A 27,774-nucleotide genomic window follows, 5' to 3' on the forward strand; every position below is an offset into this window, starting at 1 on the left:
CCCGCCTCCTCCTCCTCCTCAGCAGGTAGGCTGGGCCAGGGGCGCGGGCATGGCTCAGGAGGGAGCAGCCAATGGGGGGGGGGCTCTGGCCAGCCGGTGGCTGGCGCGAACTCCTCTCCTGTTCCTTCTTCTGCGGGGGGGGGGGCTGCCTTGCTTTGACAGCCACCTCGTTTCCAATTGGGGGGTGGGGGAGAAATCCTCTGCATGGGTCCCCCCAATTGGAAGGTGGAGGCTCCATCTGCGGGGGGAGAGATCCCCCTCACATTCCTCATCTTCCTGGATGGGCTCCGGATCAGTGAAGCCTCCTCCTTTTTAACCAGGCGATCTTTCCTAAGACATAAAAAGGAACCTTAATTCCAGGCTCAACAAAAGAAGCTGGAAAGAGATACTGAAGCCAGGAAGCTGAAACCTGGGACTGGAGAACAACCTTTTCTGTCCCCTTACCAGCCCATCTGGGAAGATGAGGAACGCGAGGGGGATCCCTACCCCCCCCCCCCCGCGGATGGGCTCTGAACTAGCGGAGCCTCGTCCTTCTTTTTAAGCAGGCGATCTTTAAGCAGGCGATCTTTAAGCAGGCGATCTTCGGCTGCTGCACAAGCCGCGCTGCCTTCTTCTCTCTGATAGCTGCCTGCTTAAAAAGAAGGACGAGGCTCCGCTGGTTCAGAGCCCATCCGCGGGGGGGGGGTAGGGATCCCCCTTGCGTTCCTCATCTTCCCAGATGGGCTGGTAAGGGGAGAGAAAAGGTTGTTCTCCAGTTGGGACGGAGAGAGGGACAGACAGACAGAGACACACACAGAGAGAGACACACACAGACACAGAATGAGTGATTGAGTGAGTGACAGACAGACAGACAGACACACATATACACACAGAGTGACAGACAGAGAGGAAGGGAGGAGAGAGAAACACACACAGAGAGAGAGGGAGGGAGAGAGAGTGAGAGACAGACAGACACACACATACAGAGTGACAGATGGAGGAGGGAGGAGAGAGAGAGACAGAGATACAGAGACAGACAGACACACAGACACACAGAAAGAATGACAGAGAGAGACAGAGAGGGGGGAGGGAGAGAGAGACAAAGAGCTACACACAGAGAGAGAGAGAGACAGACAGACAGACACACAGAGAAACAGAAAGAGAAAGAAAGGCAGAAAAAATGAAAAAAGAAAAGAAAAAAAGAAAGTGGGAGAGAGAGATGAAAGAAACAAAGAAAACTTATGTGAGGAAGTGAGGAAGAAAGTGATGACAATGACTGCGTGGATCTGTCCTTCCTCATTTCTGATAGCAGCGAAGAAGAGGAATTCTTGGGGTTCGAATAAAAACATTACAGCCTTATTTTTGTTACTTTCACTGTTTACTGACTTTACTGACTGTTAATGAGAGTAAAGATAGTTCTTAATATGTTACATGGTTGACATAAAATTGTTCTTAAACTGCTGTTAACTTTATACAGTTGATATAAAATATTTTACTACAGTATTTGGGTCAGAATCTTTTTTTTCTAGATTTTCCTCCTTTAAAATTGGGTGCGTCTTATATTCCGGAGCGTCTTATAGGGCGAAAAATACGGTATGTATTTGGGAAATTTATTTTTTGAAACATAAGCAATTGTTCACAAAAGTTCAAGCAACACTTTCCTTCCAGATAAAAACATTGCATGTGAGAAATCTAGTGATTTGCCTCAATTTTTTAAAACAAAATGATGGAAAATGACTAACTTATCTTTGGATTTTTTATATTTGGTAACTATTTTCAAAAATAATTACCCCCCAAATAATAAGTTGGGCTTTTGGCAACTGGCTGCTGTGTCTCTTTTGTAGTGGCCGTGTTTTGGTCTGTGACTGTAAATAAAGTATTATTATTATAATTACCCCCCCCCCAAATCCTATAACTTGCAGTTGCACTTTTTTTTTCATATGAACCAATTATTACAGTAAAAACACATCCCAATAGTTGCTTGATTTTTTTAAAAAATAGAGGTTTGATGTCTAACAAGGTCACAGAAATTAATTTAAATAAAATAATAATGCTATATAATAAACTTGCAAACAAATATTTTTACACTTAGTGGTGCATTGGCCTAAAAAATTATGTATCAACTATATAATATTGTAGTTTTTCACATAAAGTTATGGAAAGTTTGAAATATGTTAAGTACTAAATAACTATATGAAATATCAATGTATTTTCAAAAGATATATTTTGAAAAATCTCCAACTAAAATATTTTCACACTATGAACAGCATGAAGCAATTAATACATTAATTTGAAAAATGCAACAGAAAATCAGCAAATCCTTGCTTTAGGAATTTGTCACTGGCATTTAAAAAATCATGAAATTAACAGACTTCACAGACATCAGACAACCTAGATCAGTTTTGAAAAAAGCTTTGGAAATATAACAAAACTGACTTTAAAAGTCCCATTCATGTTATAAGACTGATTATGTAGCATTCAACTTTGCATATAATATGTAGCCTAAATGATTCACAGAATACCCAATATGCAATGAAGATATAACATAGTTTTCTTGACACTTTTCATGATTCTCCATGGAAACTTTACAGAAAAAACTAGCAAGGCTGATCACCAACTTTAAATGCCTACTACTATAGATGCATACAATGTTAAAGGCAAATTTATTTTAGGAAAAATCCCTATGTTCTCAATGTTTAAATTTGACCTATTTATCTCTTTACTTATATTGCTTTGTCGAAAATTAACAAATTCAGCATATTACCATACTAATTTGGGAGTCTCTACACTTTTAATATACTTATTTCAACTGTATAGAACCAAATGCACTCATATGGATAAACCTCCTTTAACTTCTTCATAGCTGAAAATATTATGAAGTTTGTTTATATTCACATACTTATATAATTATGCACGTACATGAAATTTATAAAGTAATACTACACCCATCTGTTCATATTATATGCGTATATGTGTGCATATGCATACATCAACATGTACACAGATGAATGTGTAGTTTTATGCTAAAGTGAATAAATTAATATACACTGATTCTTTTATAAACTATTCATAGTGTAATCAGAAACAGTTTTTAAAAACTTCCTCATATAGCAAGGTTCTACTTAAGGATGAGTTGGACCAATGTAATCTTGCTTCATTTATTCAAAGTGCTGCTTTCCTTTTGTAGCCACTGGGTATTCTTCTTTAGGATAATTAAATGATCTTTTCTGTAAAGACAAGGAAGTCAGCATCTATAATATTTAGTGTAATTTCTTCAGCTTTTGTGCAAGAGGGACTGTTTTGGATAATGAAGAAGAAATCTGCGGCCATTTTGTCAGTGGTGAAATAAGGATCAACCTGAAGCATTTACTACATGATAAGAGATCATTTCACTATTATACAAATCCTTCACAGAAGCATGTAAAAATATAAACAAACATTTTAGCACAAAATAAAAACAATTTTAGGTAAATCAAGTATATAAGTAGGAGGTTAAAGCTTATGGATGAACTTTAAAGGCTAGAAGTTCTTCAGAGTGCATGTTATTTAAGGAACGCAGGTCAGGAAGTTTCAAAAGTAGTTTTGTAAATATAGAGGCTTCATTTGGATGATTTTTTGTGATCAAAGTCCTGAGTGCACGGATCAATGTTTCTTGTAGTGCTTCCACAGAATTAACATTCTCTATTCCTGATCGTTCTAAATGAAAGATAAACAATGGAATGGAGACAGTTATTGGTTTGCAACTTATATGTTTAAACACACTACATAAAGTTCTGCAAAGTATCCAGGTATTCATCAAAGCATTTAAATTAGTAAATGATATTCAAACGAGGTAAATCATAACCACTACAGGTCAAGGCCAATATAATTAACATGCTCATTTTAAGTAAGTATCAATTTGACAAGCTATGTCCTTAATTTATAATGAAGGATGGAGGGGCACCCTGAGGTAGGCAAATGCATTCTGCATATATCATGACAACTTAACTTGCGATCCAATAGCTTGCATATATAGAGGGATCTTTACTTCTCATTTTGAGCAGAGTTACAAGTACACACATATTAGAACATCTCAGAGATCAGTCACACTAAAGTAACAAACAGGTTCTAATAATATTGTATTGAGGAAAAGAACAATTTTGAGTAGTTAGAGTGTACAATTAACAGGAATGTTTGAGATACGAGGCAAGGATCCTAACATAATCAGGAATGTAAGATGAACAGAGTCTTAGCAAATTAGGATTTTCTAGAGTGTTTATTTGAGTGAATGGGACTTCAGAATACTCTTCCTTGCCACCCAGAAGAGTAAGAGAGCACATGTTTGACTATTCACTCCCCTCCTATATTATGATTTATTCCACAATGAAAAATTATGTTCATTTGTGTGATAAAGAATTCATAATAAGTGGACTGAGAAAATATATTTATATGCATCTACTCAGGACATTATTCGTTTCACTTGTCGTTGCACTTCAGTAACTAAAATTGATTATCCTAGATCAGGCTGCATGACAATTCAAAATTACATTTTCTAGTGTAATATTCCTATTCCAATATGGATCAGAACATGCAACACACACACACACACACACACACACACAGAGAGAGAGAGAGAGAGAGAGAGAGAGAGAGATTTTATTTTAAAATTCAATAGCATATTCTCTTTAGAAGTTCACAAGAGAAAGAATATTAAACTAAAAGTGAACTATAAAAAATCCCTCCCTCCAAATCTTTCATATGTAAAAACAGCTGAAAAATAACAATACATTCCTAATAAAGTAGGAAATATTGCATCAATACTGAAAAAGTGGCAGCATGGGTGTCTTTGGCTAAGCTCCAAAACAGTCCCAAATGTAGCTACTGCTGAAAAAAAAATCTGGTTCTCGTTCCTTTTTATGCAAACCAACTATATAAAAGGAAGAAGAACAGAACCATTAGTGAGGCACCTCCAGAAGAGATAAAATACTATAAGATAAATTTCAAATATAATCTTATTTGTTAAACAATATGAAGAAACCCTGGGGGGGAGGAGAATGGGAATCCAACCCCCAAACCAGATGTCATATATTCTGAAAAGTCAAAAGATATTTCATTTTTTGCTATATATAAAGGTTCATTTTAGTTTCTTACCAGCAGATACAAGGACCACCGCTGTAAACAAACTCATTTCTTCATCACTAAGGTTGAGTGCATTTAGCTTCTCACTAAACTCAAACATGGAGTTCAGCAGATCACCAGCTCCCATGGTACGTAAATCATCCAAACTGTACTTCTTTCCACTAAGAAAAGTGACAGTACGATCTTTTGCATCAAATAGAGATGCAAACCGTACCATTAATACCTGGTCAAAAGAAAATTTAGGGAGAAAAGCTCTCATGTAAATCTATACTCAATTCATATAGAATCTTTAAAGTTTAACAGCTCATAAAATTGAAGATAAGTCTTCTCTGAGCCAAGGTCAATTCTTGGTGACTTGTCTTGAAATTAAAGGGAATTTTACTTCCCAGATCTTCAATTGCTTCCATCCAACCATTATCCTGCTCAAAAATGTGTTCTCTGTTTGAGCCTAAAAGCAATGAAATAGTGAGATATATCCCGAATATTTAATTCTAAAGTAGTCCTCACACAAAATGATTAGTATCCTATATAATTTATATCTTCCATTTGTTTGTTTAAAAAGGCTTTCTTACAATTTACTAAAGATATTGTTAATCATGGGCTTTAAAAAAATCAGCAACTATTTATATAATTTAGAAACAGGAAAGGTTATTGGAAAAAAATAGTTAGCGTTTGGAGATATGGAGATATTCTCACTTGGCTTTGATATTTTTATAGGCATGTTATTTATTTATCAAATTTATATGGCTGTCCATCTCACAAATCTTATTCTGAGATATAAAATGGTTTTAAATTAAAATTCAAGATCTTCTAACAAAATATTTTATTACTGTTGAATTAAGAGGCATTCCACAGGGGGCAGTCAAAAGCATTGGTGTAAGCAGACTGACCTCCACTGCATACAGCCTTGAAGGAGATGGAGAATGTTACTTAGCACCAATATTTAAAACTTTTTTAAGCAACAGAGTTCAAAAGTAATATCTTCCCACAGAGAAGGAAAGATGAGGCAAGACAAGAGGATAATTGGCATTTCTTAAATACAAGTTTTCTCATGTTCACTGTGGCTCTTTCCAAAAGGCAAGACTGAATTTAGTCAGAAAGCATTGGATTTCAACTGTGGACAGATGTATGGGATCCCTTTAGGCCAGAGGCTGGCTCAGGAATTCTGGGAGTTGAAGTCCACAAGTCATAAAAATGCCATTCCTGCTTTACACAATAGATACCACTGGCCAGGGAATCTGACTTGGCAGATGAACACAGAGATATACCAATTTGGATATAGCAAAAAAGGTCAGTGCAAAACTGAGGACCCTACTTTTCAAAATAAGTGAGAAGACAGGATGAAATTTCCAAGTAAACTATACAATATATAATTACATAAAGGCAATTTTTGCTACATTTCTCCAACAATTACAACAGTTACATGCCAAATGTATTAAAATAACTGCACTCATTTTATCAATTTTAATTGATGGAAAGAAAAATAAATAAAAAGAAAATATTCACCTCAAAGGTTCCAGCCTTCAGAAGGTTTACTTGGTCATGTTGGGAAAGATCTCGGAAACCAGGAACACGCTTGGCAAATTCCACTACTTCCTTTACTGCGGGGGTAAAGCTCATGGAAAACTCTTCCCAGACTTCCTGACCAGACTTATTTGGATCCACAAAAGGAGTCTTGTTCATTGGGCAAACCTGGATATTTACATACATATGGAATCAAAATGCTACTCTAAACCCTTTTTCTTTTTTAAAAAAACCATGAAATTGGCAATGTCTTCAAATATAACACAATTATTCATAATTAAAACAGTTCATAATTAAAAATGCTAGAGAGTATGTTCCAAAAATATTAGAATCTAATTAAAATTAAGCATTATTTCTTATCAAGAACATAATGAAACCTTTCTTAGAAAAGAAACCTGAGTATGAGCATCTAAAGTCTATTTCCCACAATATTTTATACTTGCAAACTTAATAGTACATTTGCAGAGCATTTTTGTATTACAATTTTGGAATGGCTGTGTTAATTTTATTCCCATCTAGTGCAATTGGTAGGCAATTACACTGACTATCCAGAAAAAAAAAATACGATCTTGACTGCAAGTGCATTACTGTAATCTTTATTTTTTTTTCACTTCACTTTAAGGCTTTAAAAAACTGTTAAGTCCTAAAATGTTTGAATTGCTTATATGCACATTTCTTCTCATAATTTCTATGCTATTTATAAAATATAGCATAGTGTGAAAGAATCACAGATAATGTACTTTCAGCTTCAAGTGAAAATGCCATGGGAGTGATCACTATTCACTTGGTTTAACTGATGCACATTTATACAGAAAAGTCACACTATAATTAATAATTAGTTAATATTTGTCCCCCCCCCCTTCCAATTGAATTCATACCGGTATTTGTTTTAAAAATATATATGAGGGAAGGAATTTGTTCACGCTAAAGTGACTTCCCAGGTGGAAATTTTCTTCAACTATGTTAATATTCCAACTACAGGGAGTCCTCAAACTACAACTGATCACTTAGCAATTGTTTGGATTTACAATGAATCCAGAAAAAGGATTGAAATTCCAACGACATGAGCCCCTCCATTACATGATCACATTTTGGACATCTAGTAACTGGCCTGCACTCATGGGTGTTTGCAGCATCCCAGTGACCAGTTTTTCTTTTTGCTGGAAATGGGTGTTTACTTCCAGTTTCCAACAAAAAATGAATTGGCTAAAATGGATTTGCTTAACGATTATGGGGTTCACATAATAACCACTGGAGCTGGCATCAGAGAGGGGGGGAGAGAGAGAGAAAGAGTGCTGCCTTCCCTTTTTAAGGCTTTGCAAAAAAGAATAGAGCCTCTCAAAGCCCTGATTCAAAGAACAAAGGTTTAGCATTTTTCTTTTTTGCACTCTTCTTTTGGCATGGTTTCTTCTATTTCAATGGAAATGGCTTCTTCCATTGAAGCCAACGTCCTCTAAGAATTGTGGATTGTGCTTGATGGTTTTATTCCATGAAAGTCAATCTGAAGCATCTTATAACTATCAGGCTTAGGAGACACATTCAGAGAAGTTTTAGAAAAGTGAATGTAGTTCATTTATTCTTTCTGAAGCCAGCAGCAATGCCTCAATCCTGTCCAGGAGCATGGGGAAGGGGGAATTTTAAGACACTAGAGCTGAGGGCTTGTTTTAGCCATTTTCTCTGTCTTCCTCTTCTTAAAGGGTCAGGCTGGATGACCTTGTGGGGAAAAAAATGGCAAAGGTCAGTTGACATGGGGCTGGGTTGAAGTTTTCCAGATGTTCAGAAGCAGCCACCTTCTTCTCATCCTTGGAGTCTCCCAGGCATTTAGAGCTTTCCTTGCCTTTCTCTTTGGAACCCTTGTCTCCTTCTTTAAACAATGGAAGGACAGTATCAAAGCTTCTTTAGGGGGCAGCACACACACACAAACATGTGAAGGAATATTTGAAGTTTGTGTATGCGAATGTATCTTCTGTATCTCCTTCCTTAAAGCCCTTCCCACCCCATATAAACTCTGGCAGATTGTTATCTTTCTTTTGAACTGGTAGTCCTTTAGATAGTAGGGTGAAATTCCTGGCTACTGCAGATAGGTAGGACCTGGTGCTGAGTGGTGCAGGCAGGCGGCTAAATAGGAGGTAAGGCAAAGTCTGTGGCAACTGCTGCCACAGTAGGGAAAGACAACTGTGGGAGGGAAGCCCCTGGCAGGGGTGATTAGGTGACTGTTTTATTATGGCTGCTTGGAAAATAATGTCTGCTTCTATGGTGAAGCCAAGAGGTTTAAGGACACCAAGGAGGGGAGTGGTGCAATCAGTGGCAAATGTTGGGTGGGAAGTAGACCCAAGGCCTGATGGGAAGAGTGGAGGGGGTCAATGCTGCAGTGTACCTGTGGTCAGTCATAAAGGCAAATGATTGTGGGAGATGTTGTAACTTCAAACGGTTGCTAAGTGAATTGTCGTATCTAGAGGATTACCTGTACACTCTACTACATTATTGTTCCCAGACTATGTGACTAATTTAAGCTTATGACAACGGAAGTATTTAATAGTTGTAATACCAGATGCATTCTGCCTCCAGTGCTGCAGGAATACGCATTCAGAGATTCAATGGAAGAAAAGCCATTTTTGAGCATTTTATTATACCCTTTTGTGGTGAAGCCATTGGTAAAGTTCATAGAATGGAAGCAAAGATTATACCCACTTGGATGGTGCATATTGTTTTGCCCTTTATACTGTCCATTGAAATGTTTAACATTCCCATTTTGAAGCACACTGCTTATGCTACCATGACCAGCTTCACCACCAGAATTGTATTGATCCAGGTATTTAAGATTTTTCCCCCCATTTAGAGGCTTCAAAAAAGTGGTACGATCTTCTGGTTGTTCCTGATTGTACATAAATGTATCTTTGTGGGCACTAGTCACCATGCCAATCACTTCTTCCTTGGCAATGTCAGAGGGCAGAGGTAAAGCAGGACATAGTGGAGAAGGAAGAGGAGATGGAGAAGAGGGCCTTTTGGCAGTTACTTTTTCTTGCTTTAGTTTGGAGTTCAGCTGTTCCTGAGACACTAAGAGCAGTGCTTCCTGGGTATCTTTTAATGTTTCACTGGGCAAGTGATCACTGAACTGTGTATTCATCATAGTTTTCATCGCACTTTGCATTTCAATTATCATCCTCTGCTTTTCTCGTTTAGGAATTCGGCCAAATCGAACAGCTATTAGGAAGACAAGAGAGAGACTTTAGTTTTACATTATATTCAATTTTAATAAGAACCCATTGCATTCTTCCTTAAGAAATCACATCATTGATTAAACACTGAATTTATTTGACAGCAAAATTGTGAACAAGGACCAAAAGAATACCCTACTGATTCTGGGACCTGAAATTCTAAAGATGCATTTTTCTCAAATGTGAGATACCACATGGAAGATAAGAGAATTCATATATAACCCAAGCAGTGTTTTCAATTGTAATGAAGAGAATGAGGTAAGTTTTTAAAGTTCTTTTCCCCTCAAAAAGCAAATTGCACATTTATGCTGCTTCTGGACAGAAATGGCTGTTGGAAAGGATGTTGACTTTTATAAGTATTCTCTCTTTCCTTTGCCTCTATTATTTTTTGTACTTGATTGTCTTGTATTGTTTTATACTTTATTGTACTTTATTTCCTTTTCTTAATATAACTTAGGAGTTGTCCAGAAAACTGTGTTATTAATAAAGCAATGAAATAACCTGTAAAATAAGAACAAGCCAATTTCTTCTCAACAATGCAGGCAGGAATGCAATTATTATTATTTTCATGATCAAGGAAAAAAGAACAGAGAGACACAACTTGAAATACACAACTTGGAATGAAAATAGCAAAACTTTAGTAACCAGAGCTACTCACAGTTTGGGAGGTATTGTGGTTATATTAACTAAAATTCTAAAAATAAACAAAATGGATCCATAGGTGGCAGACTGGCTGTACTTGAGATACTTTGGCTTGAGAAAAATGAAAACCAATTTGTCTGCAATGAAGATATCCAAAAAAGGCATACATGGGCAAAGTAACATTAGAAGCACTATTAGACTAACTAGAAGATTGTAAATATACTTGCCTGTATTTATTTTTTTAGTTCCTTACTTTGCTGGTCTTGCACAACACATTTGTGGTTTGTTCAGAGTAGTGTGCACTTTGCAAAATCAAGTTACCAGGCCATGATTAATTAATAATGGTGTAAAACTTCCCATTTACTAGATCATTCCTCTAAATTAGTACTCCTCAAACTTGGCAACTTTAAGATGTATAAACTTCAAGTCCCAAAATTGGCTAGCTAGCAAATTCTGAGAGCTGAACTTCACATATCTTAAAGTAACCATATTTGAACAATATTGCTTGGGGGGGGGGGGGGGGAGGCAGCTCTAGGATAGGCAAACTAATTTATGGGATCCCAGGCTGATTTTCTTACGGCTCAGCCTATATTGGAGGTGTGTGTGTGTGTGTGTGTGTGTGGATAGATAGATAGATATGTGTGTGTGTGTGTATGTGTGTGTGTGTATGTGTTTATACCAGGGGTTGTAACACAAATACACACACACACACACACACATATGAATAATATCTAATAAAGTTAGCCAAATTACTAGTCAGTTTGAATTTTCTTCCTTGAAAATTATCCTCGTAGAAAATCCTGTTTGGAAATTTGCATTGTTTCCAGTGATTGACAAATAGCAAAGTCAAGATCCTGTGATAATCTAAAAGAGTCTTTTATATTTTTTTAATGATTAAGATCCCTTATAAGTTTTCTGATAACTAAGTAAAGACTGTAAATATTAGTAACTTTTATTTGCTCTTTTCGTTAATTAATATACCATATTGAAATCTCTTAAGCCTTTTTATATAGCATTGGAAGTGGCTTTATTGTACACCACACCATATTAAGGTATATATAAAAAAGCTGAGTTATGTCTGGAGATGCAACACAGTCATAGATTTATGAGTTGGATAGATTTTTTTCATTATTTTAAATCATACAAATGGATTGCTACATATACTATATTGCCAAAAGTATTTGTTCACCTGCCTTTACTCGCATATGAACTTACTGTAACTGACATCCCATTCCTAGTCCATAGGGTTCAATATGAAGTCGGTTCACCCTTTGCACCTATAACAGCTTCAACTCTTCTGGGAAGGCTTTCCACAAGGTTCAGGAGTGTGTTTATGGGAATTTTTTACCATTCTTCCAGAAGTGCATTTGTGAGGTCACACACTGATGTTGGACGAGTTTACGTGGCCTACCACTTCATGGCTGAATTGCTGTCATTCCCAAATGATTCCACATTCTTATAATACAGCTGACAGTTGACTGTGGAAATTTTATGAGCGAGGAAATATCACGACTGGATTTGTTGCACAGGTGGCATCCTATCACAGTTCCACGCTGGAATTCACTGAGCTCCTGAGAGCGACCCATTCTTTCACAAATGTTTATAAAAACAGTCTGCATGCCTAAGAACTTGATTTTATACACCTGTGGCCATGGAAGTGATTGGAACACCTGATTCTGATTATTTGGATGGGTGAGCAAATACTTTTGGCAATATAGTGTATTTAACATGTAAACATATAAGGGGTCCTGACAGCCCATTCTACCTTGTATAGTTGGAGATGGAAACATCCTCCTCACAAACATGGTTTAGAGCACTTTGTGAATAGGGCTACTTATTCCCTCCATTGTGGATACCGCTTATGCTGTGAATATAAGCTCATTGCTTGTACGGGTAGTCCTCGACTTATGACCACAACTGAGCCCAAAATTTATGTGGCTAAGCAAGACAGTTGTTAACTGAGTTTTGCCTCATTTTATGGCCTTTCTTGCCACAGTTGCTAGGTGAATCATAGCACTTTTTAAGTCACCTGGTTGTAAAGTGAATATAGTTTCCCCATTGACTTTGCTTGTAAGAAGTTCACAAAAGGTAATCATATGATCCTGCATTGTTTAACCACCATAAATCTGGATCAGTTGCCAAGCATCTGAATTTTGATCATGTGACCATATAAACATCACAATGGTTATGTTACTTTTTTCAGTGTTGCTGTAACTTTGAATAGTCATTAAACAAACTGTTGTAAATAGAGGACTATCTGTATTCACAAATGCTCACTGAGATTACAAAGTCTTGTAGGAACATATTTCATGTTCTAAAATCATCTCCATACTTGAGACTTTATGGTTACAGTACGATTGGAAGCAGAGCACAATGTTAACCTCTACTTTATTACCATTTTTATAAAACTTCCATTTGAATTAAACACAAAACGTACAATAATTCACCTTTTGAAGGTCACTGCTCAATATAGAAACATACCATCTCTTGACATTCCTACTGACAAGCATTTTTTGAATCGGCACTGCTGACACCTGTTTCTATTCATTCTCATTATAGAGCAGTTGTTATTCTTCAGGCACTTCTTATATTGGATATTTTGCTGAATGCTTCTTCTAAAGAAACCCTGAAAAAAATAAGCAACTATTTTAGGGTTGTTGTTTTTTTGTATGAAGAAACTTCCAATTATATCATATGAATACAATCTTACATGTTTCATCTTGAAAATAAGATTTATGAAATTTTGTTGTGATTAAAAACCATGGAACAAAACACACACAAAATATTCTTCTTAAACTTTAAAGAATATTACCCTTAGCTTTGCTGAAGGTACTTATTTAGTAGAAAATGAAAATATTTTAAATTTGGCAATTTTGCAAATAAAACATACACTATATTTCAGACAGTCAGCAATAATTATATTCATTCCTAAATTCATATCCATTCATTGCTACCTTAAGCCATTTATATTAGAAAAATTACCTTGCAGCCTTCACAGACATGGACCCCATAATGAAATCCTGAAGCAACATCTCCACAGACTTTACACAGCAAGACCATGCCATTAAATTCTAAAAATGCAACAGTATGAAAGCTCAGTAGTAACATGGCAAATGAAGTACGGATAGATTTATTGTTATGTAATGTAAAGGAATATAATGCTGTGCACCTACCTTCTCAGATCAATAATATACACATCTCAAAGAACAATAAAAATATTTTAGTAAAGAAGTCAGGAAAAAATTAAGCTGTACAGTTTGATGTGTCACTCTAGGAAAAAAAGTACTCCTAAGAAATTTGTGCAGAGTCCCTTTGAAACAAATCCCATGCCCCATTTCATTGAAACTCCTGATGAGTTTGAACTTGTGGCCAAATGTGCCCTCCAAACTGCATCCAAAATTTTAAGGTGAAACGTGTCTTGCTGCTAAATCTGTGTTAATTATTAACTAATACTCAGTGAATAAAAACTTGTTTAGGACTAATAAAAACTGATGCATCTGCTCTATGTAACTGTTCTATGTTATTCCGTATCATGTTATTGCGAATACAATAATAGCACAGATCAGGGATGAAATTCAGCAGGTTCTGACAGGTTCTGTATTGGAAATTTTGAGAAGTTCAGCGAACCGGCAAACACCACCTCTGGCTGGCCCCAGAGTGGGGTGGGAATGGAGATTTTGCAATATCCTTCCTCTGGAGTGGGGAGGGAATGAGGATTTTGCAGTATCCTTCCCCTGAAGTGGGGTGAGAATGGAGATTTTGCAGTATCCTTCCCCTGCCATGCCCACTAAGCCATGCCAACAGAACCCATAGTAAAAAAAATTGAATTTCATCATTGGCACAGATGTATTAGATTTGAATGCCATCTGAAAATTTCTTTGTTTAGAAACAAGGCAGTAGTTTATCAAATAAACACAAATGTTTCAGCAAGTGATGGATTGAACAAAATTTTTTTTAAAGGCTATCTGACGCTGATTTATAAATTGATAAAATATCACTACTTATTAATATGTTGCAAGAGGTTCCAAGTAACAAAGGTTTAGGGAATCAACAATTCCATTTTTGATCATTGAATTTAATTATTTGGGTAATAAACCAGGTAAAGTTGTTCTCTGAGATTGAATTATTAGGAACCCTGCAAAAAGTAATAAATTAATAAGTTATTATTAAAGTTGGCAAAACTTGAATAATCAGAAAAAGAGATGTTCATTTAAATGATTTTTTTACAATGGGTATTCAGGTACTCTTCAGAAAAGAAAATTCAGTACTTTCACTAATACTCCTGACACCACTAATAATGAATTGGTTATAGGATTGGCAACTAAATAAATATTTTAAATAATAAAATAATAAAATATAACGCATATTTTAACATTTCAAAAGTGGAAACAAAATAGTCATGAAAACATTGTACTGAAGTATCATTGCTGAGCTTTGTGGCATGTTCTTAGTACTTTCGGGTAATCCTGCCTTACCGACCACAACTGGACTGGCAACAACTCAAAGTGAAAAATCAGCACTTCTGCTTCTTGGAAACCGATTGTGAAGTTTGCAAATGGCAATCACATGACTGCAACAGCTATAATGGTCGTAATTGTGTGGCAGATGCAAAGTGCCTGAATGGTGATCATGAGACCACAGACAGATGTGATGGCATAAATGTGGGGATTGGTTGCAAAGCTATTTTTCAACTCTTAATTTCAAATGGTCACCATACAAGGCAATATGTAAATGAGAAATAACTGTATCTAATAAAAGTTTTATTAGGGTAGAAGCCAGCGGGAGCAACTGTGCAATTCCAGAACAAATGTGATGCAACCCTAAGAAGTTCCAGATTCAAAGGCAGGTGTCTCCGAGCTAAGTAGTACAGAAATTAAGTGTAGGAGTCACCAGTTACTGAGAGCTTAAGAATCTGCAGGCAAGCAAATAAGATATTACAAAAATATAATCAGGTCTGCTAGAAAGCATACTTCTCAATTTGAACGTGCATTTTTTTAGTAGCAAATCTGAGAATTCCAAAATCTCAATTCTAAAATGCTGTGCTTCATGCATTTTAAATAGGGATGTTTCCTGACTGGGATTTCTTGGTAAACATTTCTCAATGTCTCCTTTTTTTCAAATTTAATTATGGACCATGGGGCAACATAGTCTGTTGGACCCAATCTGACTATGAAACAGTAATATGCCAGTATGGCAGAACTCCAGTTTAACTAGAATAATGGAAGTCAGAGATTAAGTGATGGAGATTTAATACTTCAGGCTACAAGCCATTACTGCCAAGCTTCAGATAAATGTATCTTGTACCTAAAAGTAGATAATATAAGAATCAAAACAGATGTCACAAGTTCCTCCTTTTGTTAGTCTCATTTGCTATTATAATGTTACATGGGTGTGTCTAACTATTTTGTTCATCCAGAGAGCACTTGGAAGCCAGGATATAGACAGCATTTGCAAAACTTCAATTATCCAACAAGTGAGTACCACTTTAATCATAACAACTAACCATGGGAAGAAAAAAGGAAATTCTGAGAATTATAGAAAAAAATGAAAGGCACCAAGAAATATGTCAAAAACAAGTGTTTTGTAAAAGACTAATAGCGCTTACTTGCAAATCCATTATGACTTTTTGCTGCTGAGGCACCACTCGATTGATTTTCCTTAGTGTGATTCTCAAACTGTTCACTGTTTGGTCTTCCATCAATGTGCTCTTTACTCTTGCTACTGCAGCTTCCCTCAGAGGAGGAACTGTTTGGTGATGGTGGCACAGGGGAAGAAGAGGACTGAAAACTGTTGTCTGAGCCTTCACTGTGACAGGAAGCAGGGCTAGATGCAGAGCTTATATAAGCAATTACACTTCCTGGGAAAGAACACAGGAGTACAACCATTATCTCTAGTCAGAGGTCAGCGACCCCTCTTCTTATAACATTATTCGAAATTCCTTTTGATTTTCAGAAAACAGTATCTACTTCATCATCTGAAGCCCAAGATTCAAATTTAATTATATCGCCCTAACCAAGAGAATGTGCTCAGAAAAAAAACAAATGACGTTTAAGTTGCTTTTGTTTTTAAAGACACAAGAATACAGTCAGCAGTGATTCCAAAATATTGCAATTTGATTTTCATATCTATTAGATAGCAAGTATGGTAAGATATTAAGATACAAAGTCAATAAACTTTATAAATTTACAGAATAGCTTTCAGCAGCAGTGAACATTAAAAAAAAATTGCCTAGAGAATCAGCTTGCAAGTTTTCAAAGTTATACAATGACTAAAGGACCCACTGGAAGGTAACTCCTAGAACAGTGATGACAAACATTTTTTTGGCTGGCGTGCCATAAGTGGGGGGAGCGCAGGGAGGTTGTGTGCAGGCGTGCCACACCCATAATGCAATGCACGACCCCCCAGTGCGCATGTGTGTACAGACGCGACCACATTTTTGCATGCTTTTTTTGCCCTCCCCAGGCTCCAGAGGCTTTATAGGAGCATGGGGAGGGCGAAAACAGCCTCCCCCACCGCCCGGGAAGCCCTCCGGGGGCTTCAGGGACCTTCAGGAGGCTTCCCCGAAGCCTCCGAAGCAGTCAAAATGACCCTACGAGCAAATCAGAAATCACTTTGGGGGGTCATTTTAAGCGCTCCGAATGCTTCAGGGACATTCAAGAGGCTTCCCTGAAGCCTTCGGAGCCCTTAAAACGACCCTCCGAGCAAACCGGAAGTCACTTCCGGTTTGCTTGGAGGGTCGTTTTAAGCGCTCCGAAGGCTTCAGGGACCTTCAAGAGGCTTCCCTGAAGCCTTCGGAAGAACTCAAAACGACCCTCCGAGCAAACCGGAAGTGCATTCCTGAACTTCTGGTTTGCCCGAAGGGCTGGTTTTTTGCGCTCCGGAGTCTTCAGGGAAGCTCATGAAGCCTCTGGAGGGCCTCTGGGGGGACGGGGGCTCTTTTCTCCCTCCCCAGGCTCCTATAAAGCCTCTGGAGCCTGGGGAGGGCGGAAAATGGCTTTAAAAAAGGGTGAACTCGGCTGGCCAGTGCGCACATGCGTGCTGGCCAGCTGTCAGGGCAGCGCCTCGCGTGCCCTGACAAATGGCTCTGCGTGCCACCTGTGGCACGCGTGCCATAGGTTCGCCATCACTGTCCTAAAATGTATTAAATTTTTTTATACATGTTGAATTTGTTTGGTTGGGTATTGAGAAGGCAGAGACAGGCTTGGGGCAACAACAACTCTTTATTAACGATAGAACAGTCTGTACAATCCAGCAGCAGCTTGGTATGACAGCAGCCCTTTTATAGGGATCTGTCAGACCTCTTAACCAATAGGATTCAATCTCTGTTCCCGCCTGAACAGAGGACCTTGGTGGAAACCATAATAGAGAGAGTGAATATCTAACACCTCTCCCCTCTTAGTTGGGATGTTTCTATTGGTCACGTAATCCCGTAGGTAGGCGAGTATTTGTTTAGTCCTACTCGACCTGAGCAGTTCATTTGGAACCGTTTCTTTGGGCAGGTCGGAGAGGTCTGTCTGCTCTCCAGCTCCGCTCTGTAGAACCTCCTGGAACTTTTCCCAGGCCATGGCTGGAACTTCTAGGACCTGCTTGTTTGGAGCTTGCTGTGGGCCTGCAACAAAATCAGATAAGTCCCCAGGTACCTTCGGGTTTGCGCTGGCTGTAGAAGGAGTGAGTGTTTGCTCCTTTTGGGTAGGGCTTTGGCTGATTTGTTCAGGAGTTTCATCTGGTGTTCTAAGATTGGAGTGGGAGAGGCGACCACAGAGTTAGTCAACATGCCTCCTCCAATTTCTACCATCCTCTAGCTTTAACAGATAAGAGCAAGGCCCGATGATACCTATCACCGTAGCAGGGATCCACAGAGTTCTCCCAGTGTAGTTGTGGGCGTATACTGAGTCCCCTACACTAAAGTTTCGAATTTTGCTTTTGGAGTCAGGGGGCGATGCGGGCAGAATAGTTTGGGTGTAGCCGGTCTAAGTGGGACCTTAGTGGGATCCTTAAGTGGGATCTGACTGCTGGATCTGCTGTTCTTCTTCTTTGCCTATTTGCCTTCCAATCCCACCCTCGTCGCCAGTGTTAGATTGGGTATTGAGAAGGCAGAGACAGGCTTGGGCAACAACAGCTCTTTATTAACGATAGAACAGTCTGTACAATCCAGCAGCAGTTTGGTCTGATAGCAGCCCTTTTATAGGGAGCTGTCAGACCTCTTAACCAATAGGATTCAATCTCTGTTCCCGCCTGAACAGAGGACCTTGGTGGAAACCATAGTAGATAGATTGAATATCTAACAGAATTATACAAATTTACAACAGTCCAAATATTGTACATGGCCTTGGTAGAAATAAGAAATTACTTTGGAAGGAGGTGAAAAAGGCCAAAGGATCCTTCAGTGAATGAAATTAAAAACAAAAGTAATTAAAATGATGTGAGATTAAATTGAATTAAGGAATGCTAAAAGGAATATTTTTGATATTTATATGGGAAAGACAGTGACATGTATAAGAGTGATATTGAAACAAATGCTGTTGTGTTCAAGACATGAAATGCAAGTCACCTATGCAATTGTTTAACATGGGCATTAGGATTGCATCTATACATGATTGATCAGATGTATGATATTACTATTTCCCTATTTTAAAAAAAGGATTTAGCAGGGAGTATAAAAACTATAGGATTACTTCAAATATGCCCTGGAAATGAGCCAACTTTTGATTGAAACAGTTATCACAGTTCATAATGAGAAGAATTTGGAAAGTGCAATTTAAGAATTTATATTAATAGCATTTTGCAGGAAAAATACAGATTAGTATCCTCTCTTAGATGTGACCCAATATTAAATAACTTTCAATGATTTGATTTGTGTGCTCTCTAATAGTCAGCATAAAATAGAAAAATAAGGAAGACATGCATTTAAGTCCATAAACACAATTGTGGGTAGTTTTTTTTTAAAGCACTCCATAATGCCATAATCATCGCATAGTGACTACCATTAAACTACAATTTATCATGCAGATTGGATCCAATTGAGTTTTCATTTAACAGATTAACTTGTCTTGATGTCTCTGGTGATCTATGATGTTTTTATACTCTTTATGAAATTACTTAGCTCAGACTTTAATAGTACCAAACAATGGCATTAATATGAAAAGCATTAGGAAGGAAAAAAATTGGTTAATTTTATCGCATTACAAATAAAATAGAGAAATGGAGCTGTATAATGGAATAGTGCAATGTGTCAGGTAGTGTCATCTTAAAACAATAAGAACCCAAAATTCCGCCCCCCCGCAGAACATTAAATATAGTTTAACTAGAAGTAAGAATCAAGAATTAAATATAAGTGATACTATAAATGTTTTTGCACTTTTAGTCTTACAACACGGTTATTTACGTATAAAATAAAAAATAAAAAAAGTAATTCCAGATCACTTGGAAAGATTTAGTAAGACAGAACCATGAATAAGACCCCAGCCTCAATAAGTTTCCCACTGATACTCTGATATTTCAAATACCCTTCACAAAAGATCCTCAGAGGGAGAATCATTTCAAATAATAACATTAATAAGAACCATACACAAAGGATGATTTTTAAATTTGCAGAACAGAGTCCTAACCTTTGTGCTTACCAAATGTGTGCTGATTTCATACATCATCCCATTGTTTGCAGTGAAAGGAAAAGAATCAGACTACAATAAAAATTACATCTGAATAACAGGTTTTGAGAATGGAATTACAAAACCAGGGAATGATAATATGGTACATTGGTGAGGCATCTATTATTAGTGTTTTGTGCCAAGCAATATACATTTTTAAAGCGGAATATTATTTCCAGTCCATTGAAAAAAAGAAAAAAAAATCAAGGATACGCTATCAAATAGTAAATGTGTACTCTATTTTACAAAAACAAGTTTTTAATTTAACCTGAAACATAAATCTGATACCAATGCGCTTAACATTTTATGCTGTTTTTATATACCAAATAAAGTTGCATATACCATTATGTATTTCCAGAATTTTCTAGCAATTTTTTAGTAGCTTATGTGGACATGAAAATCTATGTACATGGCTTATCATATAAAATGAGAAATAAAACAAATGTATCAGATCTTTTAAGGAAAAAATGGCTTTAATTTTGAATAAATTGTATTGCCATTTTAATTCTAATATTTACCTGACTCTATTTATTCTCAATCTAGTATTTAAAAAAACCTGCCAGATTTCTTTAACACAATTCTCATCTAATCATATTTCAGAATTTCAATAATATGCCAGCTTTGGATATGTAAAACCATGTTCACTTAGCATAATTAATCATATGTAAGTACTACTTAAAGTACCCTTAAAAATTGGACAGAAGATAAGAATATAGAGGAATATAATTATTATGATTTAGAACCTACTTACTGATGACTATAAGCCATCTCTTCACAGAAAATCATTGTAATGTACTCCAATGTCAACTTGTTAAAACCTACAAATAACTTGGAATCTCAAGAGGCTCAGCAATCTTTGCTTAATACATAAGTAAATAAAAAGAGCATTGAGGAAAAGTAGAAAACATTTTCATAGTAAATGCACATCAACTGTGAAAGAACTGCTATTTGATACTCAGAAGCAATGATGCTGACATCAAATTACCGTAATTAGGATGGTGAGGAAAAATGGCAACTAGAAATAACCTTGCTTATTCACCTATGGAATACAATGGAAAGAAAAAAGTCCAAGATCATTTACGTATTTACAAATTCTTCAGTTTAATGATAATGGTTTAATGGTTCTGTTTGTAGCAACATGACAAATTTCACTTTAGAAAATATTATAGAAGAAGAACCATAAATAAAATGGCCAGCATAATCAATCCTGCTATTCTTTTCTATTGTAAAATATTAGTTTATATGGATGGCACATAAAAATAAATACACAAACATATTTTGTAGATACATAAAGTAAAAGGTAAAGATGAAGTTATGTCTTACTTTAGGGCTAAGAGATCCTCTCTGTTTCTTAGCCAAGGGAGCCAGCATTATCTGAAGATATCTCTATGGTTATGTGGCCAGCATGACTATGTATCAAAGCACATGGAAAGCTGATACCTTCCCACCAAAATGGTACCTATTTATCTACTTGTATTTGCATGCCTTTGAACTGTTAGATGAGAAGGAATGGGGCAAGTAATGGGAGCTCATGCCATTGCACAGCGCTCTGGTCTGGAACCCAGGCTATCAGCTTTCCAGCTGACAAGCTCAGTGTCTTTAACCACTGAGCCTTTGTACCCCCTTCATATGGTGCAATTCTTTTTAAACTATTATCACAGTGATGTTCAGAAAACTGAAGTAATTAAATAGCCTTACAAGGAGAAACATAATTAATGCAAGAAAAAAGCAAGACAAAGTGTTTAAAACTAGATTCCCCACTCCACCCCCCCAAACTTGAGCAAAATAGTTAATGTACTCCTTGTAGGACATTTGTTTTGATGGTGTTAATGATTTTCCTTCAGATGTGTTTTCCATATTGTGCTGCCCCAGCAGTATATAGCTAGTGTAGGAATTAAGAACTGTCTCCTTTAAGAAACTACCTCATGGGAAATGTAGGCAGAGACTGCCTTATGGGAAATGTAGTTCCATGACATGTGATCACATCTCTGTTTATGATTGGCCACTGGGGCATCTTGCCCACATGTAAAGTTTATAGCGGGGCAGTTTAAATGCTTTTGTGAACCGGAATAGTAGAATTCTACATCTCCGCTCAGCATGGGGATAAAGTCATCATCTTTTTACACTACGTGATGGTACAGTTCGTGGAAAGTCAGAATCTTAATACTGAACTGTAAGTTTTGCTATTAAGAATGCTTGATAATAAACTTGATCTGAAAGAGATTTCTAAGCGTGGAGTTAACTGCATGCCCGAGCAAGCCTACAATGCTTGAGGCAGAACAATATAGTAGTCCTCAACTTGCAATCATTCATTTGGTGATCATTTGAAGTTATAATGGCACTGAAAAAAGTGACTTAGAATCGGTTGTCATATTTTTGACCATTTGCAGCACAATCACAGGTGATCAAATTTTGGGTGCTTGGCAACAAGTATTTATGATGGTGGCAGCATCTATTGGAATGATTGCCACTTGCAACCATTGCCAGCCAGCTTCTGATAAGCAAAGTCAATACTTTGAAAGTTGGATTTTCTTAATAACCACATGATTCATTTAAGAACTGCAGTGATTTGCTTAATAACCATAGCAAATAAAGGTAATAAAATCAGAAGCAGCTCACTTGCTTTGTTTAGCAATGGAAATTCTGGTCTCAATTCTGGTCGTAAGTTGAGCATTATCCGTAGTCTGTATTGTTATGTTCTAAATTGTTTCATGTTATGCACAGGTACAGTATAGGTGGTACCTTGCTCAATAGTAGTAACTGTGAGAGGGATTTTGGAGTCCTAGTGGACAACCATTTAAATATGAGCCAGCAGTGTGCAGCAGCTGCCAAAAAAGCCAACACAGTTCTAGGCTACATAAACAGAGGGATAGAATCAAGATCATGTGAAGTGTTAATACCACTTTATAATGCCTTAGTAAGGCCACACTTGGAATACTGCATTCAGTTTTGGTCGCCAAGATGTAGAAAAGATGTGAAGACTCTAGAGTGCAGAGAAGAGCAACAAAGATGATTAGGGGACTGGAGACTAAAACATATGAAGAACGGTTGCAGGAACTGGGTATGTCTAGGTTAATGAAAAGAAGGACTAGGGGAGACATGATAGCCATGTTCCAATATCTCAGGGGTTGCCACAAAGAAGAGAGAGTCAAACTATTCTCCAAGGCATCTGAGGGTAGAACAAGAAGGAATGGGTGGAAACTAATCAAGGAGAGAAGCAACTTAGAACTGAGGAGAAATTTTCTGACAGTTAGAACAATTAATCAGTGGAACAGCTTGCCTCCAGAAGTTGTGAATGCCCCAACACTGTAAGTCTTTAAGATGTTGGATAGACATTTGTCTGAAATGGTATAGGGTTTCCTGCCTAGGCAGGGGGTTGGACTAGAAGACCTCCAATGTCCCTTCCAAGTCTTCTATTGTATTGTATTGTATATGTTATTCAGACTTAAAGCATAAATAACAAGATGGTTATCAAATTCATAAAGAAAAATCCTGCCAACTAATAAACAAAGCAGCTATATTCTGGATTATTCTATGAGTTATAAGTTGCTTTTAAGTCTACTAGAATGAGAGTGAGCTTTTCAGCACTATATTCCTTCCTAACCAAAAAGAATTTACCTTACAAGAAGCAAAACAAGATACCATCTGATCCACCAATCTTTTTACGTTCTTTTTCTTGTACCTTTATATTTCATTTTTGTAACTACATATTAAACAGATCCAAAAGAAAGCAATTGTTCCTGACATTCTATTTATCTTTTATATGTTTTAAAAACCTTTTTTTACTCATCTAAATATCACCTTTCAGTTCAACTTTATTTTATTTCTCCAAGATGTATTGCATATCCTATATAATTTTTTTCTATTAAAATTCCATTATGTTTGCAATTTCATCAACTTGTACGATAGGCACTTGGGACAATACATTTGGGGCAATTACATACAGACACTACTAACCTGTACTTTCTACAGTTACTGAATTGGGAGGGAGAGAACCACTCCCTCCACTATCCAGTCTTTCATAAATAAATTAAAAAAGCATTCCAATTATCTCAGTCTTAAGCAAACTGCCTAATTCAGTTATGCAATCCTCTGGAGTCTATACATGTTATACCACCTGACTTCATCTATTGCATAAGCTGTCATCAGAGAAAATTGTTCCACAACCTTCCTCCAACCTGTTATATTACAAATGATACAGTTCATAGTCCATGTGAGTGAGGTCTTAGTGATGACTGGATTCCTATCACATGGGCAGAACACACATAAGAAAAAACTTCAAATAACTGAAAATGCTTTCTGTCCTAGAAGGAGATATAAGTAAAATTGTGATATTCCAAAACTACTGAAAATGCTTTCAAGTAAGTCTAATTCTCGAGCGGGTGACTATAAATACAAAAAATTGGTAAACACATTTACATGAGAGTAAATGTGAGTAGAAACCATGAACGCAGCCTGAGTAAGTTTCAAGACAGTATTTTTAGCATCAACTGCACTTCAATAAAAAGTAACTGTACATGTCTGCTCAAACAGATCTATAGTAAGAATAAACTCAATGACATATTGCTTCCTTTTGGCCTTCCGAGGGCTGTGCAGACCTGGTTCTTTTCCAAGCGTTAAGAAGGGGTTGAGTTAGGAGAATGTTTGATCTGGCAACTAGGGGGAGAGGATACTTTTGTTTTTAACCATATTTTATAGATTGTTGTGAGCTTTCTGGAATCATTATGACATAGGAGGCCCTGTAAATTAGTGAATGAATGAATGAAGGTAAGTTGGGAAATAACTGCATTAGTTTTTTCAGGAAAATACAGCAACATCATATAGTTAGTGACAGTATCAAGCTTCCCATATGTTATTTAAATTTCTGATAACTCTTCTTGTTTTTCAAATAAAAACAGTTCACTTCATCTCCCCCCCACTAGAAAATATTTAGCTGTTTTTAATCTACATTTGTTTTCTCTGAAAACAGACCACTGAACTTAACATAACAATCTTTTAATATATAAGGTTCTCTCACAGAGAAGGGGCGGGGAGTCAATCTATTATCCAAAGGACCTAAGGGCAAGGCAAGGAATGGAAAATCAACAAAGAGAGAACAACCTAGAAATAAGGAGAAATTTCCTGACAGAACAATTAATCGGTGGAACAGCCTGCCTCCAGAAGTTGTGGTTGCTCCATTACTGGAGGTTTTAAGAAGAGACTGGCCAGCCATATATCTGGAATGATATATGATCTCCTGCTTAAGTAGGGGTGGTGGTGGACAAGAAAACTTCCAAGGTATCTTCTAATTCTGCTATTCTGTAACTTTCTGATTATATATAGAATTGCTACAACTTTATATACAACTATATAAAGTTGTAGCAATTCAATATACAATCCAGAAGTTATAGAATCAGATGTTACAGAAACTTCTTGGTTTAAACTTCCTTCACTGTAATCTACAAATTACAGGAGTTGTAGACCAATACAACCTATCTAATTAATTATATAGTAATAGCACTTACTGCTTCACAGTGCTTTACAGCCCTTTCTAAGTGGTTTATAGAGTCAGCATATTGCTCCCAACAATCTGGGTCCTCGTTTTACTGACCTTGGGAGGATGGAAGCCTGAGTCAACCTTGAGCCTGATGAGATTCTATCTTTACTAACTGCAGGCAGTTGGCAGCCAGAAGAAGTAGCCTGCAATACTGCATTCTAACCACTGTGCCAGCTCTTATTGCCAAATTCTACATATAAATAAGTATATTATAGGATAACACAGGCTCATTTAGAAGAAAGAAAACAGAAAAGAATGGAAAAATACACCACTGGACTCCTTGGTGCTTCCTGAACTTGTTTGTTTGCTCGCAGAGCTTTCATTACCACACTAGGTAACATCATCAGTGCTTATCTTATATTTCCCTCTGATCCTATCCTTGCTTATGGTTTTCTAAATTCAACCGATCACGGTCCTGATGAAATTTACTTAGGGAATGTACAGTTAACCAAGCTAAAACTACCTAGTCCTCCATCACTTCGAGACCAAAAGTGATCAAACTTTGCCCAACAGTTGAGGATGTCCGGTCAGGCATTCCGCTGCACGATCCCTCCCAATTCCAAGCGGAAACGGCTACCTCCGGATCCTTTGTCTGCAGGGCAACTCCTTCTATTCACCAAGTACAAACCACCAATTTGCGGCGGAGTGAGGAGAGACAACGGGCGTGGCTGAATGAATAGTCTCCGCTGGCTCCGCCCCCACGTGTCCCTTGTCCGCCGCGGCTGGATGTAGGTCACCAAAACAACGGCCTCCAGCTGCTTACACGTGTCAGTCCGCACGGTCTCCCAGCAAGACCGCCCAGCGCAATTATGCAATCTGGGCATCTCAGCAAGCCAGAACCAATGAGGGCGTGCCTGGCACCGAACGTAAACAAAAGGGCACACATGGCTCAGCTGGCCAGTCCATGTGAGGCGATGGAAAGGAGGCAATCAGTAGGAAACAGGGACAGCATAGGGAAGAAGGAGCGGCAGCAAGCCCAAACCTGTCCGCAAGAGCAAATGGCCAAGCGTGATCTCTCTAAAATATAGTAGCCTTGTGATCCCAAGGAAAGAGTTAGATTCGGATCAAAGTCCAAGAAAGGGTTTTTTTCTCGCCAAACCCCTTCCCCTGATACGTTACTTGTTTTTTTTATGAATGGACTGATAGCCAAACTAGACACCACTAGTATGTAACCTCTCATTCCTGCGCCGGGATCTGCCCTTTCAGTCAGCACAAATCTCACCAGCCGGTTTCGAAACATCCCCGCTCCAGAGGTGTAGAAGTCACAGGGCTTACTCTGTGTCGCTTTGCTTTTGGAACAGAAACGCGAGAATAAACTAATAAGGCGACTTTCGAATCATTTAGGACCAAGACATTGGCCGAAACGACCAACCTTAATAAAAGCAGCTGCTTAAAATACAAACCTCCATCTGCCTAAATTCTCTTGCTGTAATTATGCCCTGGGGCAAAGCCTGTGCCTCCCCCCGCTTTCTGAGCACTTACGGTTGCGGAGTTCCTTCCCAATAAAGAATCCACTTACCGACACTCAATTCCATGCCTGCCTTTCTTCTCTAAGAAGAACCTGCTGCCGAGGGCCGTGGTTTTTAAGGAAAAGGAAGCGGGGCGGACTGCGGCTGGCCCTTGAGGAAGCCTCCTGAGCCACCGGCTTAAGAAGCCCACCCCGTCTCTGGTGACAGCCGAAGGGGCTGCCGGAACGCGCGGTGCAGGAGGATGCCTCTTTCTGGGTCTCTTTCCTATGCCTCCGACCTGTGGAGGCAAAAAGAACCACTGTAGCAACTGTGCTCATGGGAGGTGCACCCTCCTGCCCTGTGCGTGGAGCTGCCTCGTGCGTTGTTGGGCAGGAGGAGACGAAAGAGTGGCCGCAGAAGCCGCCGCCGAGCCTTCCTGAGGAAGTTTCTTGCTGAGTTGGCTCCCTGTCAGGGCTGCTGCGGCTGTTCCCCCCCCCCCCCCCCCCGCGCCGCCGCCGCCGCCACTTGACAACAGGGCAAGAAGAGTCAGCGGGAGTTCGGCGCTGACCCACGTGCTTCTGCACTGCCATCCTTCCTTCCCTTCCCCTACCTGCGCCTCATTCCCTCTGCGTTATCGCTTGGGCGTCTTTCACCTAGTGACA

At 38.0% G+C, this 27,774-nt stretch overlaps 1 protein-coding gene across 5 annotated transcripts; it reads right to left on the bottom strand.

Annotated features, from left to right (window-relative positions):
- Positions 1-735: 735 nt before the first annotated feature.
- NR1D2 (nuclear receptor subfamily 1 group D member 2) lies at positions 736-27,774 on the bottom strand. Of its 5 annotated transcripts, XM_081932318.1 has the most exons (9): positions 27,723-27,774; positions 27,184-27,410; positions 16,087-16,338; positions 13,464-13,552; positions 12,963-13,107; positions 9,170-9,825; positions 6,604-6,789; positions 5,110-5,320; positions 736-3,675 (listed from the first exon to the last, which is right to left on the bottom strand). In XM_081932318.1, the coding sequence occupies exons 2-9, from the start codon at positions 27,197-27,199 to the stop codon at positions 3,479-3,481; spliced, it is 1,752 nt and encodes a 583-aa protein (XP_081788444.1). In that variant the 5' UTR covers positions 27,200-27,410; positions 27,723-27,774; the 3' UTR covers positions 736-3,478. The 5 variants fall into 5 exon arrangements, with proteins under 5 accessions (XP_081788444.1, XP_081788443.1, XP_081788441.1 ...); XM_081932317.1 differs by lacking the exon at positions 27,723-27,774 and having other exon boundaries at positions 27,184-27,597; XM_081932315.1 differs by lacking the exons at positions 27,184-27,410; positions 27,723-27,774 and adding an exon at positions 26,784-27,154.

Source organism: Natrix helvetica (genome assembly GCF_964273705.1).
Source record: "Natrix helvetica genome assembly, chromosome: Z".
NCBI lineage: Eukaryota > Metazoa > Chordata > Lepidosauria > Squamata > Natricidae > Natrix > Natrix helvetica.